Source organism: Puntigrus tetrazona, chromosome 1 (assembly GCF_018831695.1).
Source record: "Puntigrus tetrazona isolate hp1 chromosome 1, ASM1883169v1, whole genome shotgun sequence".
Taxonomy (NCBI): Eukaryota; Metazoa; Chordata; class Actinopteri; order Cypriniformes; family Cyprinidae; genus Puntigrus; species Puntigrus tetrazona.
In genome coordinates, this window is record NC_056699.1 from 2,688,740 (window position 1) to 2,704,731 (window position 15,992).

Genomic DNA, 15,992 nt, shown 5'->3' on the forward strand with positions numbered 1-15,992 from the left:
CCAGCTCAGTCCTGACCCGTCTCTGTCCTCAGGCTCCGCTTCAGGTAAAGGTGGGATGACGCCGGTTCCTCTGCCTCCTCCTCACATGGCAGCGATGCCTCCTCCTCACATGGCAGGGATGCCTCCTCCTCACATGGCAGGGATGCCTCCTCCCGGTGTTTCTGGTAACGGCAGCGCTCACGGGACGAGTCAGGTGCTGGACTATCTGGAGAACCAGATGCGGGGCATGGACGTGTCCAGCCCTCTGCTCCAGCCGCAGCCCTCCATCCCTCTGCAGCACCTTCCTCCTCCGCCTCAGCACATGCCCCAGCGAGTGCCCTTCTCCGCGGGGCCCCCCAGCATGCTCTCCGCTCTGGACGACGGCCCCATGTCCCGCAGGGCCCCGCCAGGCTCTCGAGGGGCCCGCTCCAGCGGCTCGTCTCGGCACTATCCTCGCCCAGCCGTCCAGCGCAGCTACAGTCAGGAGGACGTGCTGGACACTCGGAACCGGTCAGGAGCATACCGGCCCCGCTCGCGCTCCAGAGACGACCTGCTAGGGGACGAGCGCCGGGGCCCCAGACGAGACGATTACTCCCCACGGCCCCGCCGGGGCTCCTGGAGCTCAGCCGCTGATGAGGACAGCAGACGAGGAGGAGCTCGAGGAGGAGGAGGCTGGAACGATTATCCTCCCAGCTACAGCGAGTACGAGCCGGGGAAGAAGCCGGGGAAACGGCCCGAGCGCTTCTCTGTAAGTGTCTGAATGTGTCCTTCATTAACACGGCTTTATCTGATCACACTCTTACTAACACGAGGGACGCTCTGGTGGTATGAGCAGATCTAGAGTAGGGTCCAAACATCTGAAGACATACTGAGAACAAGTCAAGTCAGTACAGACTGTGTTTTCTGTTTGATTTTGTAAAGCTGCTTTGAGTATTAACGTGAACGGACAATAGTACAAGTTTTTAAGTTAAAGGCATTTCATTATTGAATTCATCATCACTGCGCACACACACACACACACACACACACACTCACAGTCATCTGCTGTGGGTCCTGTATGTGTGTGTTGGTCTTTAACTCTAGCTCTTTTGTCTTTTATCTTCAGGATAAAAGCTCCCGGAGTGGCACCAGTATAGTGATCTGATCCAGAACATTGGAGACTCTCTCTCTCTCTCACACACACTCACACACACACACACACACACACACACACACACACACACACACACACACACAGAGTATAGTGATCTGATCCAGAGCGCTGGAACACACTTCACCGAGATCTCTCTGTTCATGTGCACAGAACACATTTATTTTATTGAACATGTTTGAAGGATGTTACACTGAACAGTGATCTCTCTCTTTTTTTCTTTTTTTTAAGATTTTGTGCAGAGCATTTTATATTAATGTGAATATCAATATCATCTTCTAGTAATGACATTAGAGGAAGCTGTATTTTTAATAATATAGTTTTTTTTTTAGGTTGCTTGGGTTTTAGGATTTATCTGTATAAATATAACTTCTTTTTGTTTCAGCATATTTATTACTATTCTGGGTTTAGTAAAGTAGCCACATCATAGGGATATAATGTAACTCAAGAAACGTGTACGAGACTCTTGTTTGCACTGAAAAGCTTCTTCATGGATGAACTGTGAGCATCAGTTCTTCAGTCTTTGGCTACATAAACACAAGGAATAACTTATGCAGACCTCCAATGTTTTATTGATCCAACTCAGGTCACGCTGTTTTTGGTTTTTCTGTAAATAATGTCTTTGTGTGTCTTTTATAGAACTGCTTGCTGCATCTGTTAAAAACATTGAAACACTTTTGTTGCATGTGAACTGATGTCAGGGTTTGTTTCTGTTGTCTAAATGTAAAGAACAGCCTGTTTATTGATATGTTTATGCATCTCGTGTGCAGACCGTTTTCCATCTGCATAAATAAATCCTGAGGTCTGATGTTCGTCAGTGCTTCTTAGGTCAATATCATCCGTCGTCACATGATCTGTTCAAGCTTTCAGTGTTGAGTAAAGTGACTGATTCTCTGAGCTCAGTGACATGATGCTGTGTTTTATTCAAATGAATCTCCAGAGTTTTTGGGTCATGATGGCTCTGTTACAGAAGTTTCACAAAACAATTAAAACAGGAAGTTGAAAGACAATATGTGTTCCCATATTCCACAAAGTACAGTAAAGATTATATTTGTAGTACAAACTTAAATGTGTGTGTGCATGCATATATATATATATATATATATATATATATATATATATATATATATATATGCATGCACACACACTTTAAAAAGATTACTTATGTTCATCAAGGCTGCATTTATGTGATCAAAAATAGAGGACAAAATTATATTGTGAAATATTGTAAAATGCTTTTTTTTTTCATCATTACTCCAGTCTTCTGTGTCACGTGATGTTTTAATATACTGATTTATTATCAGTGCTGGAAACTTGTGCTGCTTGATATTTTTTGGAACTTTGAATTTAAATCATTAATAACAATGTACACTACTTTTTTTATTTGCCATCACAATTTTGCCAACATTGATAGTTAATATTTAAATAGTTAATATGCTGATTTTGATATTTAATAATACTCAAAATCAGCACATTATAACGGATCATGTGACACTTTAGACCGAAGTAATGCCTGATGGAAATTCAGCTTGCATCACATGTTTTAAAGTATATTAAAATAGAAACCCATTATTTTAAAAGGTAAAAGTATTTCACAATATTACTTTTTCCTGTATTTTTGATTAAATCTATACAACCCTGGTGAACTTAAGAAACGCCTTTAAAGAAATGTATGCATTTATTTATTTTCTCTCTTTACAAACAGAACGATGTCGTTCAGCCAAAAGAAAGTCGGAGACCCAGCCTTGGCCAAAACTTTTGCTCGCTCACACACAGACACACACACACACACACACACACACACACACACACACACACACACACACACACACACACACACACACGGCGCTTGCGCATCACTCGCGTCGCGTCTCTGATGGCGTCATTTGACGCAGCGTCGGTTTGCCACGTCGGTCTCTAACTGCAGCGCGAGGAACTTTAGCAACTTTGTGTTTTTCAGGTTAACGCTGTAAACGACGAGCAGCGAGCGGCTGTCTGCTGAGTCTCTTCAGAAACACTGTAACAGAGACACAAATGCGCTTCTTACAGAGTTTACGTGACTGATGTCTGCGCTCATGATTGATGTGTGGTAAGTGTTTCGTTAATTATTCCTTTAAGTGTTAATCATGGCTTCAGTCACTGTTTATACTAACCAACACCGGCTCTGCAACAGTCGTGTAGTTAAGTTGGTTTAGTTAAGGTTAGTTCAGTTAGTCCAGCGACAAACCGATTAGTCTGTTTATTTCCTGTTTGTGTTTGTTATATGTTAGTCTGTGGTTCAGCAGGTAGTTAGTCTGATGTTGATGTGTTAGTCTTTTCGTAGCGATAGGTTAGTTGATTAGTTAATCGTTTCTAAGCATCATGACACGATTCTCATCAGCAGCGGTTTGTTAATAAAGCTACAGTAAAGCTGTTTTCTTCTCGCAGTTCAGCTTCATTACTCTCTAAGTTCCTCTTTTAATGCAACAGTCTCAACTGCTGCTTTGTGTCAGATTATAAGACTAGTTTATCATAAAGTACCAGCGCTGACCTCTGACCTTTGAGCTGACTCTGCTAGGATAGGAGTTGATTACATTGATTCGCTTGAATGAATTTATTGCAGTTTTGTATAAATTGATGTCTGCTTTGTTGAGAGGACAATATTTGGCTGATATATTTGAACATCTGGAATCTGAGGAAGCAAAAAAAATCTAAAGTTTGAGAATTCAAATTTTACAAAATGTATAGAATAAGCGATTACACCATGAATTAATTTTCCAAACTGTGTCTTTGGCTCGTCTTGAATCACTACGGTGCACCCATGACAAGTGTTTATGTTCTGAACATTTAGCCGGGTTCTGCCCGTAACCTGCGTGACTCGTCATAAACAGAGAGAAGAACATCCAGACACAATGTTCTACTGCAACACACACACAGTTCTGTTTATTAACCGCTAGAGCAACAAAAGTTACGGACTGCAGCTTTGATATCCTAATCATTTTTGTAATAAAAAAACCCTGATACTTTTGACCCATACAGTGTCTCTAAGGTCAGTAACTCTAGGCTAGCGGTCAGCAGCTGATGTCTCTCCGTGTGTTTCTCTTCAGTGTCCGAGACGTGAGGAGCTCGCAGGGATCCACAGACGGAGATGCCCGGGGGCCGCAGGGGTCCCAGTAGACAGCAGCTGAGCCGCTCCGCTCTGCCTTCGCTGCAGACGCTGGTGGGCGGCGGTCTCAGTAATGGGGCGGGGCTCCGGTGCAGGTGCGTTCACCTGAGCAGTGCTCACTCACACTGTATTAACAAACTGAAATGCAGGAATACGTGCACACAGTTAATATAACTTTTCGTAGTTGAACCACAAATGCATCCAGTGTTTCTACACTATTAACAGTCCATGCTTGCATTTATTAATGAGCAAACTTCAACAGCATTAGTACCACCTGTCCTATGTTGAACATTTTCATGTCAGTCCTGGCATGTGAGCTTCTCATAATGCCTCAATACCGTCAAAGCAGCTTCACAGATTAATTATTGACTCTCAATCAATCAGTCGCCTTTATTTATATAGTGCTTTTAACAATACACACATTGTGTCAAAGCACTGGAATCAAACTGGAGAAAAGTCCATGAGCTGTTCACTTCTTTGAATATCAGGCTGAAGTGTGTGTGTGTGTGTGTGTGTGTGTGTGTGTGTCACTGTCTCAAAAACATTCCAAACACTCCTGATATTGTCTTTGTAAATGAGGCTCTGAACTCTGTAGTTGTTTTGATCTGTATTTGGAGACCTGCTATCTTTCCAGACGGTAATTGATTGAAGCTATCCTTCAGCGTGGCCGTCTTCGTAAGCGTGTGTCTCTCTCACAGGAACAGTGGGGTGGTGGGTCTCTCTCTTCCGCTCACGGCCCTCATCAGTCCCGAACCTGTCCGTCATTCCCGTATTCCCGATCTTCCTCTGGACAGTAACCTGCTGTTCGAGGCTCTGCTCTTCCTCTACCTGCTGGTGGCGCTCTTCGTTCAGTACATCAACATCTACAGGACGGTGTGGTGGTCTTCATACAGCCAGCCCTCAGCCTCCACCTCACTGGTACAAATCACTCAACACCTCTCTAATAGATTATCATTGATGTAGCTCCTTCAGTAAGACACACGAGACGTTTGGCTCCAGAAAGTGTCAGAGAAGCACAGTAACAGTCATGAGTGTGTTTTCTGATGTCTTATGATGCTTTACGTGAGGAACAGACTGAAATGACACTTTTGGAATGAATAGAGTTTTGGTGAATAATGACTAAACAGACAAATGAATAACTTCTGACGTTAACTCATTACATACTCAAGCAATATGTAATTAACGTCAAATGGTCTTTTTCTGTGTGAAGAACTTTCATCTGATGGACTATCACCTAGCGGTCTTCATCACCGTGATGCTGGCCAGAAGACTGGTGTGGACCATCATCTCAGAGGTGCGTCTGATTCTGAGAGCTGTAGTATGGCTCTGTATATGTTTGTGTTTTTGATCATACAGCTTCTTGAATCTGATTCTGACATGAGTGTTTTTAACAGTGTTGGGCATAACACGATTTATGTAATAAGATTACTTGGTAAGTAGTAAAGTAATGCATTACTTTTAAATTCAGAAGTAAATATCTCAAATAAATATCTCCAGTTCCTCTGTTTCTCATGTATTGACTCACAGCTCTGGGGTTGCCATGTTGAGAGAAATCAGGAGTAAGTTCAGAGCGTTGTGTGTGAACATGATCTTACTGTAGTTCTAGACTAAATATCAACATGTATTTACTCCAAAGCAATCATAATCAATAATAACATTAGAACAACACAACAGAAACATTAAGATGCAAACCTAAACATGTTTTTTTGTTAATCCCATTTTATTGAGACTGATTCATTCACTTTTGCTGTGAAAGAGCTTTTCATTTGTAAAATAACTTTTTTTACATTTAAAAATAAACAAGCCCATCACAGATGAAAAAAATAGTGTAATTCCATAGAAAGTAACAAAGTTATGTAATTAGTTACTTTTTTAAGGGATTCATATTTTGATGCATTACTTTCTGCAACACTGGTGCATGACCGCTTTCACACTGTTTATAGATCAGAGGGAAAGTTGGTTGTGGTGTGTGTGTGTGTGTGTGTGTGTGTGTGTGTGTGTGTGTGTGTGTGTGTGTGTGTGTGTGTGTGTGTGTGTGTGTGTGTGTGTCTAGGAGGAAGTTTAAGTGAGGGTTTCTGTGGTCTGTTTGTCACATCATGCCAGTGACATTTATGTGACGATCATCAGTCTGTGAGCTGAAAGTACCTCAGGATCGGTGTTTCTCTGTTTCCTCTGAATAAAGTGTGTGTGTGTTTCAGGCCTCTCTGGCGGTCCCGTCGTCTCTGCTGCGGTACGTGGCTCTGATCACGGCGCGGTTGATCTTGCTGACTCTGTGTGGATGGGTTCTCTGCTGGACCCTCGTCAACCTCTTTAAGAATCACTCCGTGCTCAACCTGCTCTTCTTGGGATATCCGTGAGTCTCCAGACAGTCTTTCAGGGGAATTCCTGTCAATGAAAGTCCCGGTTATTATCATTCTGTGGATGCCATCAGACTAAAGCGGTTCTTTGTCTTCAGCTGACTGTTTCATTTTTGTGAAGTAACACAAATCGTTGTAATAATAATTGAAAAGACTGGTGATTAGCAATAGAATAAATGTGTATATAATTTTTATAAAAATTATAGGAAATGGATGATTTATATGTATATATATATTAAATGTTTTATGAGTGAAAGCGCTTCTATCTTCTAAACAGCTAAAGTGATCGCAGCATGCCTTCGTTTATTTCCATTCGTTCTCTTTCTTCTATGACGTGTATGTGGCTTTTCAGCGCGGTGGTGTCCTCTGGCGTCCAGTATGAATGAAACACACATTACATGTCTTTTTATACAAAATAATGGGCAATTCACAAAAATAGAACATGGGAAAATCCATGTTTTTCTGTGGTTTGTTTTCGGTTATGGAACAATCTACAGTAGAAACTTCCCTGTTCATTTTTAAATCCGTTTTAAAAACACACACGTTTGACCTGACCTGCTAATACTCTATTTTTATTACTGTTTTAGAGTTTTTATTACTTCATAGGCTTTTTTGGTTTATTAATTTGTATATATTTTTTTTGTTGTTTGTTTTATGTATTCATGGTTTGATTTTAATGTACAGCACTTTGGTAAATCTGTTTTATAATTGAATGAACAGTTATTGGAGGTTTATTAAACACTGCTGCTGTATCTCTGTGTCTGTCTCAGGTTCGGTGTTTACGTGCCGCTCTGCTGCTTTCATCAGGAGGGTCGAGCTCCAGCCGCTCCCTCAGATTGTGGATTCTCAGAGCAGGATGGCTCCGACGGGCCTCTGCCTCGACCCAAAGACTTCCTGACGCTACTGCGAGAGAACCTGCGTGATCAGTTCTCCAGCCCGAAGCACATCCCCACACACAGCTGTCCTCCGTCGCCCGAGCTCATCCGCAGCGAGGTGGAGGAGCTCAGGACCGACTTCAACCGCCGCATCAAAGAAGTGCTGTTTAACTCGCTCTTCAGCGCTTATTATGTGGCCTTCCTGCCGCTGTGCTTCGTCAAGGTGAGCGTCCTCCGTTTCAGTTCAGTGGTTTATTACTGTTTCCTGTAAAGCAGCATCACTGAGGTTTCTTGTGCATTTAAGATTAATAAAGAAAGTTCTGGAGCTGCAGGTTTGCTCTCCGCACATTCATCAGCGTCTGCAAATATATTATCATTCACAGACGAGAACTTCCCGCCGACGGTTAGGGCTGTGATGATGAATCAGTGTAGAATGGATTCTGAATTCATGGGGTTTCTGAGCGTAGACTTTAACAGCAGATGGTGCTCTACTCTAGTTTTTTTTTTTATCAGATGCTGATGACGCCTGCAATTTCATCTCGACTGCTTTTTGACGCAGATTACTGTAAACACATCTTACTCTTAGTCTCCGATCTTAATGATCATTTTAGATTCAGGATGTGGAAACGATCAGAGTACGGCTGTTTCTGAAGCATCTGCTGTTCAGAACGGAGCTCAGAATCCATTCCAAAAAGAATCCGTTGAGGAATCAATTATTTTCCCATCCCTACTGAGGCTTGTTCTTCTAAACGACATGTAAACTGGACAACCACCAAGAGATTGATAAAGTTACAGCAGCTGCTTTACTGAAGCCCATCACTGTAAAACCATAAATGTAGATCTTTCTAGAACACAGTCAGCTTAAGAGCGATTATATGAATGGCTTGGTTTGCGTGGTCTGTGGCAGGTTTAGGGTTAGGGTTAGCAGTATGTAAAATAGTTACTGCACCCCGAACACATTTCATAGTTGAATCTGTGCATCATTCAGCACAAATTAGTGGCTTAAATTGTACAGACAATATTGTAGAGCTGCATGAATAATCATTAAAACGATCTTGATTTAAACACCCACGAAATCCCACTTCTTCAATGATTTGTTTGTCTATAAAACCTCTGAAAAGAATCATCCTGGAACATCTGACACAGAGAGCAGAGATTGGGTTAGAAACCGCTTCTCTCAACTGCACTGTAAGACAGAAATAACACCGTCATTCATATTATCACAGAAATACTGGGATCAAAGTTTATAGTTCAGATATAACCATTGATGTCTGTAGGGATCAAAATGGAGCAAATCTAAAAGTAACTGGTGCTTCAAATAAATCTCTAGTTGGACAAAAGTGTTTGCTAAAAATGTATTTGTCATTGAATCATTCAAGAGATTTGTTCAAAACACTCATCTAGTAATGAAATGAGTGAAGTATTTGAGTCGTTGAATCATTCATTCGGACTACTTTTTCATAACTGATATTAAAAATTGGTGTATTAATTACAAATATATAAATGTTTAATAATTTGTTGAAATGAAGCACTTTTAAATAGACTGCAGGATATTATTTAGTTGGGCTCAGAATTGTGGGAGAATTTGCTTTGAAAGAGTCGTTGGATAGATGACTCTGTGACTGAGTTATTGAGATACTGGTAATCGTAGTTACATATTTATAAGTATCATTCAATGATTTCCAGTCATTTTTCTATTGCTATGTTTCCAGAGCACACAGTACTATGACATGCGCTGGTCCTGCGAGCATCTGATCATGGTGTGGATCAATGCGTTCGTGATGCTGATGAGTCAGCTGCTGCCGCCCAGTTACTGTGACCTGCTGCATCGCTCGGCCGCACATCTGGGCCGCTGGCAGCGTCTGGAGCACGGCTCCTACAGCAACACGCCGCAGCACATGTGAGTGATCGCCGTCCCCTAACAAGGGAGCAGGGCAAGTCCTTAGGAATGCACTTCCTCACGATGACAAACACAGACAGAAAAAAAAAAATTCATTTTATATTTTAATATGTTGTTTTCTTATTATACAGCAAAACATTTAAAAATATAAAATGTGTTTATTTGCAGTTAACAGTTATGCTAACAACAATAAATAGACATTAATGAGATTAAAAGAGTGAACATCCCAGCTGAAGACGTTTCTCTCTTAGACGCATGCATTCATAAACGACTAAATAAAGACCCACACCGTAGACCTCACTAACAAGGGGGTAGAGATCATCTCTTCTGTTTTCTGGGAAACGTCTGCTTCGGTACGAGCACCGCGTCACCCCTAGATCTCACACAGGGATATTTAAAAGACAAAATGGGGTGGGGGTGAATTGTACATTATAAGGTTAAATTATTCTATCAAATGCACTTTTAAAGTGTCAAAATTAAGAAAACTTTGTCAGAAAGTTAGTTAGTTGACATTCACACTGGTGTTGTAGAACTTAATAACAATAAGTCACAAAAACAGGTGCACATTAAAAGAATGAATATTAATTATGCTTTACACTACAGTAAGGAAATTACAATACATTTTAATTTGCACTACATTTAAACCACTAGCTGTCAGCAATTCAGTCGATCACTTTTATTCATCTAGTTTTTCTTGTTTAGCAATACAGACCGTCAAAGCACTGCACAGAATCAAATAAGAGAATATAATGAAAGTTCATACCGCACTTTTGCATCAGCTTTTTTTTTTTTTTTTGCTTATTTGAGAAGAAAACTGAAAACGTTTACAAAAACCGGTCTTGCTGTAATCTGCAGTGAAAGTAAAGCATAACCGGTGGCCTTTGACTTCCTGCTGTGGTCCTGATGAGTGTGGAGTGTTTCTGGAGCTCTTCTTTTCCTCTCGTTTCAGCTGGTCAGACAGCACCATCTGGCCGCAGGGAGTCCTGGTCCGGCACAGCCGCTGTCTCTATAAAGCCATCGGGCCTTATAACGTGGCCTTGCCCTCCGACGTCTCGCATGCCAGGTTTTATGTGAGTGTCTCGTGTGTCATATTTGCAAACTATGATGAAATGAATGCAGTCGTCAATGAATAATTCACTGGAAATTGTTCTAGACTAAGCTGATATTTAAAAAAAATGCCACACATCTGCTAACAAAAGCAGTTATTTAACATTATTTATAGATATTTTTTAATAGTTCCTTAAAATGGAACATTTCGTGCTCTTTGAGCACAAAAAGTGTTCATGTAGCATCATAAAATTAAGTTTACATGGATTATTTGAATGATGTCAGGGTCCTTGCCGTCTATGGCAGTGGTTCTCTAACTTGTCCTGGGGACAGAGACCTGTACGGAGTGAATAAGAGGCACTGGTCTGTGGAGGGTCAGAAATAGAGCAGTGATGTGTTTCTGTTGTCTTCTCTGGAGCAGTTCCTCTTCCACAAGCCCCTGCGGATCCTGAACCTGCTGATCGGGATCGAGTCGAGTGTGGTGCTGTATCAGCTGTACTCTCTACTACGCTCCGAGCGCTGGAACCACACGCTCTCGCTGGGCCTCATACTCTTCTGCAACTATTACGTTCTGTTCAAGCTGCTGCGGGACCGGATCGTTCTGGGCAAGGCGTACTCGCACCCGCTCGCCGGCGGCCTGGGCATCAAGACTCAGTGAGACTGCTTTTGATACAGTCTACTTTCATGCAACATTTGTATCTATTTAAGAAAATATTTTATTTTGTATACTGTTACGCACGATGTTTTGTTTACGACGCACGGTCGTATCCTTTTGTAGCCTGTGTCTCGCGTGACATCCAAATTCTGCCAAAGATTGAAAGGAAAAAGAACTGGAAGAGCTAAAGCCGACCAATCACGACGGGGGACTGGACGGTCCGGTGCTGTTTGATCATTTCCATTGTTACTGTTTTAAGAGTGTTATCTGTTCGTAGAATCTTACATGTCCACTTTGTTTCAATCAAACTGTGTTAAAAAAAACAGCATCAACAGGATCTTTTTTTTTTTTTTTTTTTTTTTTTTTTTTTTTTAAAGCTTGAGCCATCAGCATCCTTCTTTTCATTTTCTGTGCCAAATCCTGAGGCTGTGGGCGGAGCTAGTGCACTCTGGGCGGAGCCTGTGGACTCTCAGGCTTGCAGTATTTCTTAGAAGCGCTTGTTTCAGACTATCACTGACATCCAGAATAAAAGACAAAAAACAGCCTGTTCTCAAATCTGTTGGTGGATGATCAGCATCACGAAAACGGACAGGAAATGTCCGTGACATATTTCACCACAAGAGGAAAATAAAAGCAAGAAAATTAAACCAGTTAGATTTCTTTTAATGTTATGATGTTATTTGGTTTTCATATTACATTCATCAGAATTTGAGGGGTGCTTAATTTCAAAGTGCCTTAAAAATAAGCTGTTTTCTTACGAAGTTTGTGTTAAGTATGAGCTGACCGTGTTTTCGACAAGCGCTGTGCCTTTTATAAAAACTATCACACACATCCATATGTTTAATGTGAGCTCTTCATGCAGGTGCTTTTATTTTTTGCAAAAGCTTTTAATGTGTTGTGCATAACAGGGCATTAAATTCTTCAAATGATTAGTGCCATTAAATGAATAAATGTCAAAGTGCAGATGGGCAGCTGATGTCCGCTCATGTGTTTGATGTACAGTGTGTTTGTGTGTGGACCTCTGCAGAACAGTCTCTGTTCACTAGAGGGAAGCAGTATTACAGTAGTTTCCACGCAAGCGCCTCACACTTCAGTACATGAGAGAAAACATACCAGAGCTCCGAGCTGATGTCAGCCTTAAACATCTACTGTATTATAATGATTTGTGCTTCCACAGAAAGACTGCCAGAGGCGAACCTTACTTAAGACTTTTGTTGTGGAGTCAAATCAGTGCCACGTGTTTTGCAAAGGAAAATTAAAGTATTGTGTTAAAGTACTAAAATGTGCTTTTTGTAAAAAAAATTATAATACTTTGCAAAAAGAAAAAAGTTTTACAATCCAAAATAAAGAATAGTTTCTTCCTTTTGCACTTCACGTTTCACTTTCTGGAGGAAAAAGAAAGTTCCCGCAGACTCACACTAGACTGAAATGTAAAATCAGCTTCGCAAATGAACCAGAAACTATGGCAAAAGTGTTGCAAAATCTTTGCAGTACTTAAATTCATTCGCAGGTATATTTGGTACTGATTTGACTCAAAGTAATCTATAAGTAGACTACTAAAAAAATAGTTTAAAACAAAGAATTTAGGAGTTTATTAGTTACTGATGCATATTCTGTGCTGTGCAACTTTCCTGCATGAAATAATCTTCTGAGTCTTAAGTGCTAACGGAGAGAAAGCAAGGCGCTCAGCCTTCTCTGCAGTCCACGTAGTTTCCTTTGATCCAGTAGCAGATCTGGGCGAATTTGAGCGGAGTGATGCGCACCGCGACGTTGAACTCCTGAGGCGTGCCGCCGAGGTCCACCCACTGGTGTCCAGAGAAGATCCCGATGACCTTGCGCTCCCAGCGCTGCCGTCTGCGGCTCCACAAGCGGGCGTAGACCCCGGAGCCACTGGCCCCTGGCTGAGCATCACAACGCTGGTACAGGAGGTCGTAGGTTTCGTCCCCGGCCTCACAGAAGCGGTACACCAGCTGACCCGGCCGGTCATTGTCAAACCCCGAGAACTGCACCCGCTTCCCGGGCAGCTGCTTGACCGCGGGGCTGATGCCCAGCTTCATGTGCCTCCGCTTGTGAGCCTTCTTCAGCTCCAGCAGAGCGTAGTCGTAATCCATGCCGATGTCGTTGGCCGAACCCTTCATAATGATAATAATACATTGGTGACCCTGGAGCACTTGTGGCAATAGACAACAATACGACATATTTAGCTGCTTATTCTAGAGGCACTTTGCTGTTGTTATTGACTTGAGTCACAAAAACGTGCATGCTCAGAAACATTTGTTCATGTCAAAACAATTCCAATACAGTACAAAAATATTACAATAATGACAAGCGATGCTTACGGTGTTGGTGATCCAGCCCTTGGGCACGTGTGTGCGCTTGACTCGGATCCACTGGAACTTCATCTGGCCCGATCTAGTGCCGTTTCTGCTGGACGTCTCTTTTTGCCGTGGCTTCAGAAAGCCCACTCTCAGCCTCTGGGCTCCTTTGACGTAGTTCTTTCCGTCGTGAATGCAGTGAGCCGCCGTGAGCACGTGCCGGTCCCCCACCAGGGTCCCCGAGCACCCGGTGGACAGCTTGACAGCCGTGGAGAAGGGATAGTTCATGAGGAAGTCCTGGCCCACGATACTGAAGCGTCCGTCCGGACCGAAGATCTGCCGCTTATGTCTGGAGCCACCGGCGGGGCCCGTGGAGAAGGACCTGGGGTCGAAGCCGTAAATGGCCACCTCCGTCTCAGTTAGCTGGCCACTGGAGTGCAGCGTTTCATAGGACAGGAACTGCCGCAGGTCCCAGTAGCTGAGAGCAGGGGCCCGCTTGTGACACTCGGGGCCACAGGAAGAGCTGAGCTGCAGCTGAGCGGGCCCCAGGAAGTGAGGTGCTGGCCGCTGCTCCGTCCGCTGGGGCCAAACTACAGGCACACGCTGGAGGGGCCACTGGGGCCCCGGGGCCGAGGCCGACACTGAGCCCAGCAGCAGCAGCAGGGCGAGCAGAGCCATAAGAGAACCTGGACCGAAGCAAAGACGTCTTAAAGAAGTCTAAAGAACAGTCTGCCTTCTGTTTCTGCTCTAAAGACAGCTCTCAGTACCTCTTGATCATTGGTTCAGCTATTATTTAACTGATGTTTTGTTAGATTCATTTTATTTCTGAGATTTTATTTTTTTGTACAGCGCTCGACAACTTTATTTGTTTTGAAATGTGCTTTACAAATAATAAATATTGCAATGTATATTGTATTGTCAGATGAGACAAATCACAGCAAATATTGCAGTCAGTTCAACTAAACACTGCTCTTCATACAATCAAGTCACATTCATTTATGTAGTCATATTATGTATTCTAATTTGCAGAAAGGCAGCTGATTACTGATTCAGAGGCGTCGCTGTCCAGCTCAGTTCAGTTTAAATAGTATCTGTGTGATCATGTCAATGATCATCGATGGAAGTTCCCCAACTGAGCAATCCAGAGGAAACTAAACTCTATCAGTGACAGAATGGAGAAAAAACCTCAGATGAACCAGAGGTTAATTCTAGACTACACCGCAGCACATTTATTAGCTGTGTATGGATAGTTAACATTCAATGTGTTACAGAAAAATATATATTTATATATATAATAACACTGAAGATAAACCTCTCCTGTATCATTTGCAACTCATTGTCATACGTTTTTCTCATGGTTTTTTTTTTTTTTTTTTTTTTTTTTTTTGCTGTCACAACCCATATGTCTACATGAAATTCTGCACAATTAATTCGTTCCAGATCTGTTACAGAAGTCAACAGCTGCAGCTGCAAAATAAAATATTCTGTGCCAAAGGTCAGACCCCAAAACTGATATGTGATGTGTCTAATAGACAACGCAAAGATTTCATGAAACATTATTAATCTGCTTCCACTGCCACTGAGATACAGAGGTCAGGGATTCGGGATTTTTCCTAATTCACCAGGGACACAATGCATGGAAATATTTCTGAAGGATGACTGTGAGAAAATACCCGCTTCCATGACAGCAGTGAAAACAAAGTTTCCTGACTTCACAAACAGTTCGGCTGCATTATTACATTAGTGAAAATTACCATGGTTACAAAACAGATGTGATTTTATTCTGAGTTCGCATCCATGTGATGCAGAACCAGAAGTTCAAGATCTCAGATCATATACGAATCGCTGTTTATGAGTTTGCACATGTTGAGCTCAACAGTAGTTCTAAATCAAGAAATCCCGCTCAGCTCGTGCGGTCCAGAGAAAGGTGCCGTGATTCTCACCTGTTCGCGCGCGCAGGTGTTTCCGGTAATAAACTCCAGTAAAGATCCGAGCGGATCAGTGTCTCAGGACATGGATCTCTTCTCTTCTCTTCTCATCATCGCCAGGCTGCTCTCGTCGGTTCTCCGCTCAGAAGAGGAGCGAGTGTGTGTGTGTGTGTGTGTGTGTGTGCGCGTGTGTGTGGGCGCTCGCTCTGAGATTCATCTCGCCACGTGACCTAAGATAAAAGCGTCTCTTCTGTTTCATTACAATTTTGGCTGTGCTTATATGCAGATGACGTGCGTTTAATGCCAATCCAAACAAACCTTTGAAAAACCTATATTTGCATTAAAAATATGTAGCCTTCATCTGATTTGTGTAAAACAGTTCGACCGCGTGAGGTCTCGGTCTAGTAGCTCAGTGTTTTTATATCTGTGTGTATTTATGTAGTAAGCATCAGATACTTCTAGAATGAGTCATATTTGCCTTCTCTGTTGATGTTCACACAGAGCACATTTACACAATGCTAATATTATATTCTTTGTTTATAGTCACACACTTTATTATAACAAAGTCACATGTAAAAAGTGTGGTGTTACTTTATTTCTATGGTGTCTTTAACACGTTCTGTTAGCATTGCTCTTGCATC

The 15,992-nt window shown here is 42.2% G+C and overlaps 3 protein-coding genes across 4 annotated transcripts in view; 2 read left to right on the top strand and 1 right to left on the bottom strand.

Moving 5' to 3' along the window:
- The window catches only part of ildr1a (immunoglobulin-like domain containing receptor 1a), a 12,468-nt gene extending 10,442 nt beyond the window's left edge, over nucleotides 1-2,026 (top strand). Inside the window, exons 7-8 of the mRNA XM_043249376.1 lie at nucleotides 33-727; nucleotides 1,085-2,026. Coding sequence (XP_043105311.1) covers nucleotides 33-727; nucleotides 1,085-1,123 — 734 coding nt within the window. The 3' untranslated portion in view covers nucleotides 1,124-2,026. The remainder of the gene's footprint in view (nucleotides 1-32; nucleotides 728-1,084) is intronic.
- Nucleotides 2,027-3,002: 976 nt separating this feature from the next.
- tmem39a (transmembrane protein 39A) lies at nucleotides 3,003-11,485 on the top strand. 2 transcript variants are annotated; one of them, XM_043240364.1, is made up of 10 exons: nucleotides 3,003-3,218; nucleotides 4,216-4,369; nucleotides 4,937-5,192; nucleotides 5,485-5,568; nucleotides 6,473-6,627; nucleotides 7,402-7,729; nucleotides 9,219-9,406; nucleotides 10,356-10,476; nucleotides 10,875-11,107; nucleotides 11,232-11,485. In XM_043240364.1, the coding sequence occupies exons 2-10, from the start codon at nucleotides 4,257-4,259 to the stop codon at nucleotides 11,245-11,247; spliced, it is 1,494 nt and encodes a 497-aa protein (XP_043096299.1). In that variant the 5' UTR covers nucleotides 3,003-3,218; nucleotides 4,216-4,256; the 3' UTR covers nucleotides 11,248-11,485. The 2 variants fall into 2 exon arrangements, with proteins under 2 accessions (XP_043096299.1, XP_043096305.1); XM_043240370.1 differs by having other exon boundaries at nucleotides 3,007-3,218; nucleotides 4,973-5,192.
- Nucleotides 11,486-11,750: 265 nt separating this feature from the next.
- LOC122345881 (serine protease 23-like) lies at nucleotides 11,751-15,528 on the bottom strand. Its single transcript, XM_043240380.1, has 3 exons — nucleotides 15,367-15,528; nucleotides 13,448-14,109; nucleotides 11,751-13,240 (listed from the first exon to the last, which is right to left on the bottom strand). The coding sequence occupies exons 2-3, from the start codon at nucleotides 14,099-14,101 to the stop codon at nucleotides 12,794-12,796; spliced, it is 1,101 nt and encodes a 366-aa protein (XP_043096315.1). The 5' UTR covers nucleotides 14,102-14,109; nucleotides 15,367-15,528; the 3' UTR covers nucleotides 11,751-12,793.
- Between the last annotated feature and the right edge of the window lie 464 nt (nucleotides 15,529-15,992).

Bases quoted from the DNA above. Each gene is read 5' to 3' on its own strand.
- tmem39a (XM_043240364.1), top strand. From the start codon at position 4,257: ATGCCCGGGGGCCGCAGGGGTCCCAGTAGACAGCAGCTGAGCCGCTCC. The intron at 5,569-6,472 runs GTGCGTCTGATT...TGTGTGTTTCAG, and splicing joins TGTGGACCATCATCTCAGAG to GCCTCTCTGGCGGTCCCGTC. The intron at 7,730-9,218 runs GTGAGCGTCCTC...CTATGTTTCCAG, and splicing joins TGCCGCTGTGCTTCGTCAAG to AGCACACAGTACTATGACAT.
- LOC122345881 (XM_043240380.1), bottom strand. From the start codon at position 14,101: ATGGCTCTGCTCGCCCTGCTGCTGCTGCTGGGCTCAGTGTCGGCCTCG. The intron at 13,241-13,447 runs GTAAGCATCGCT...ATCATTATGAAG, and splicing joins AGGGCTGGATCACCAACACC to GGTTCGGCCAACGACATCGG.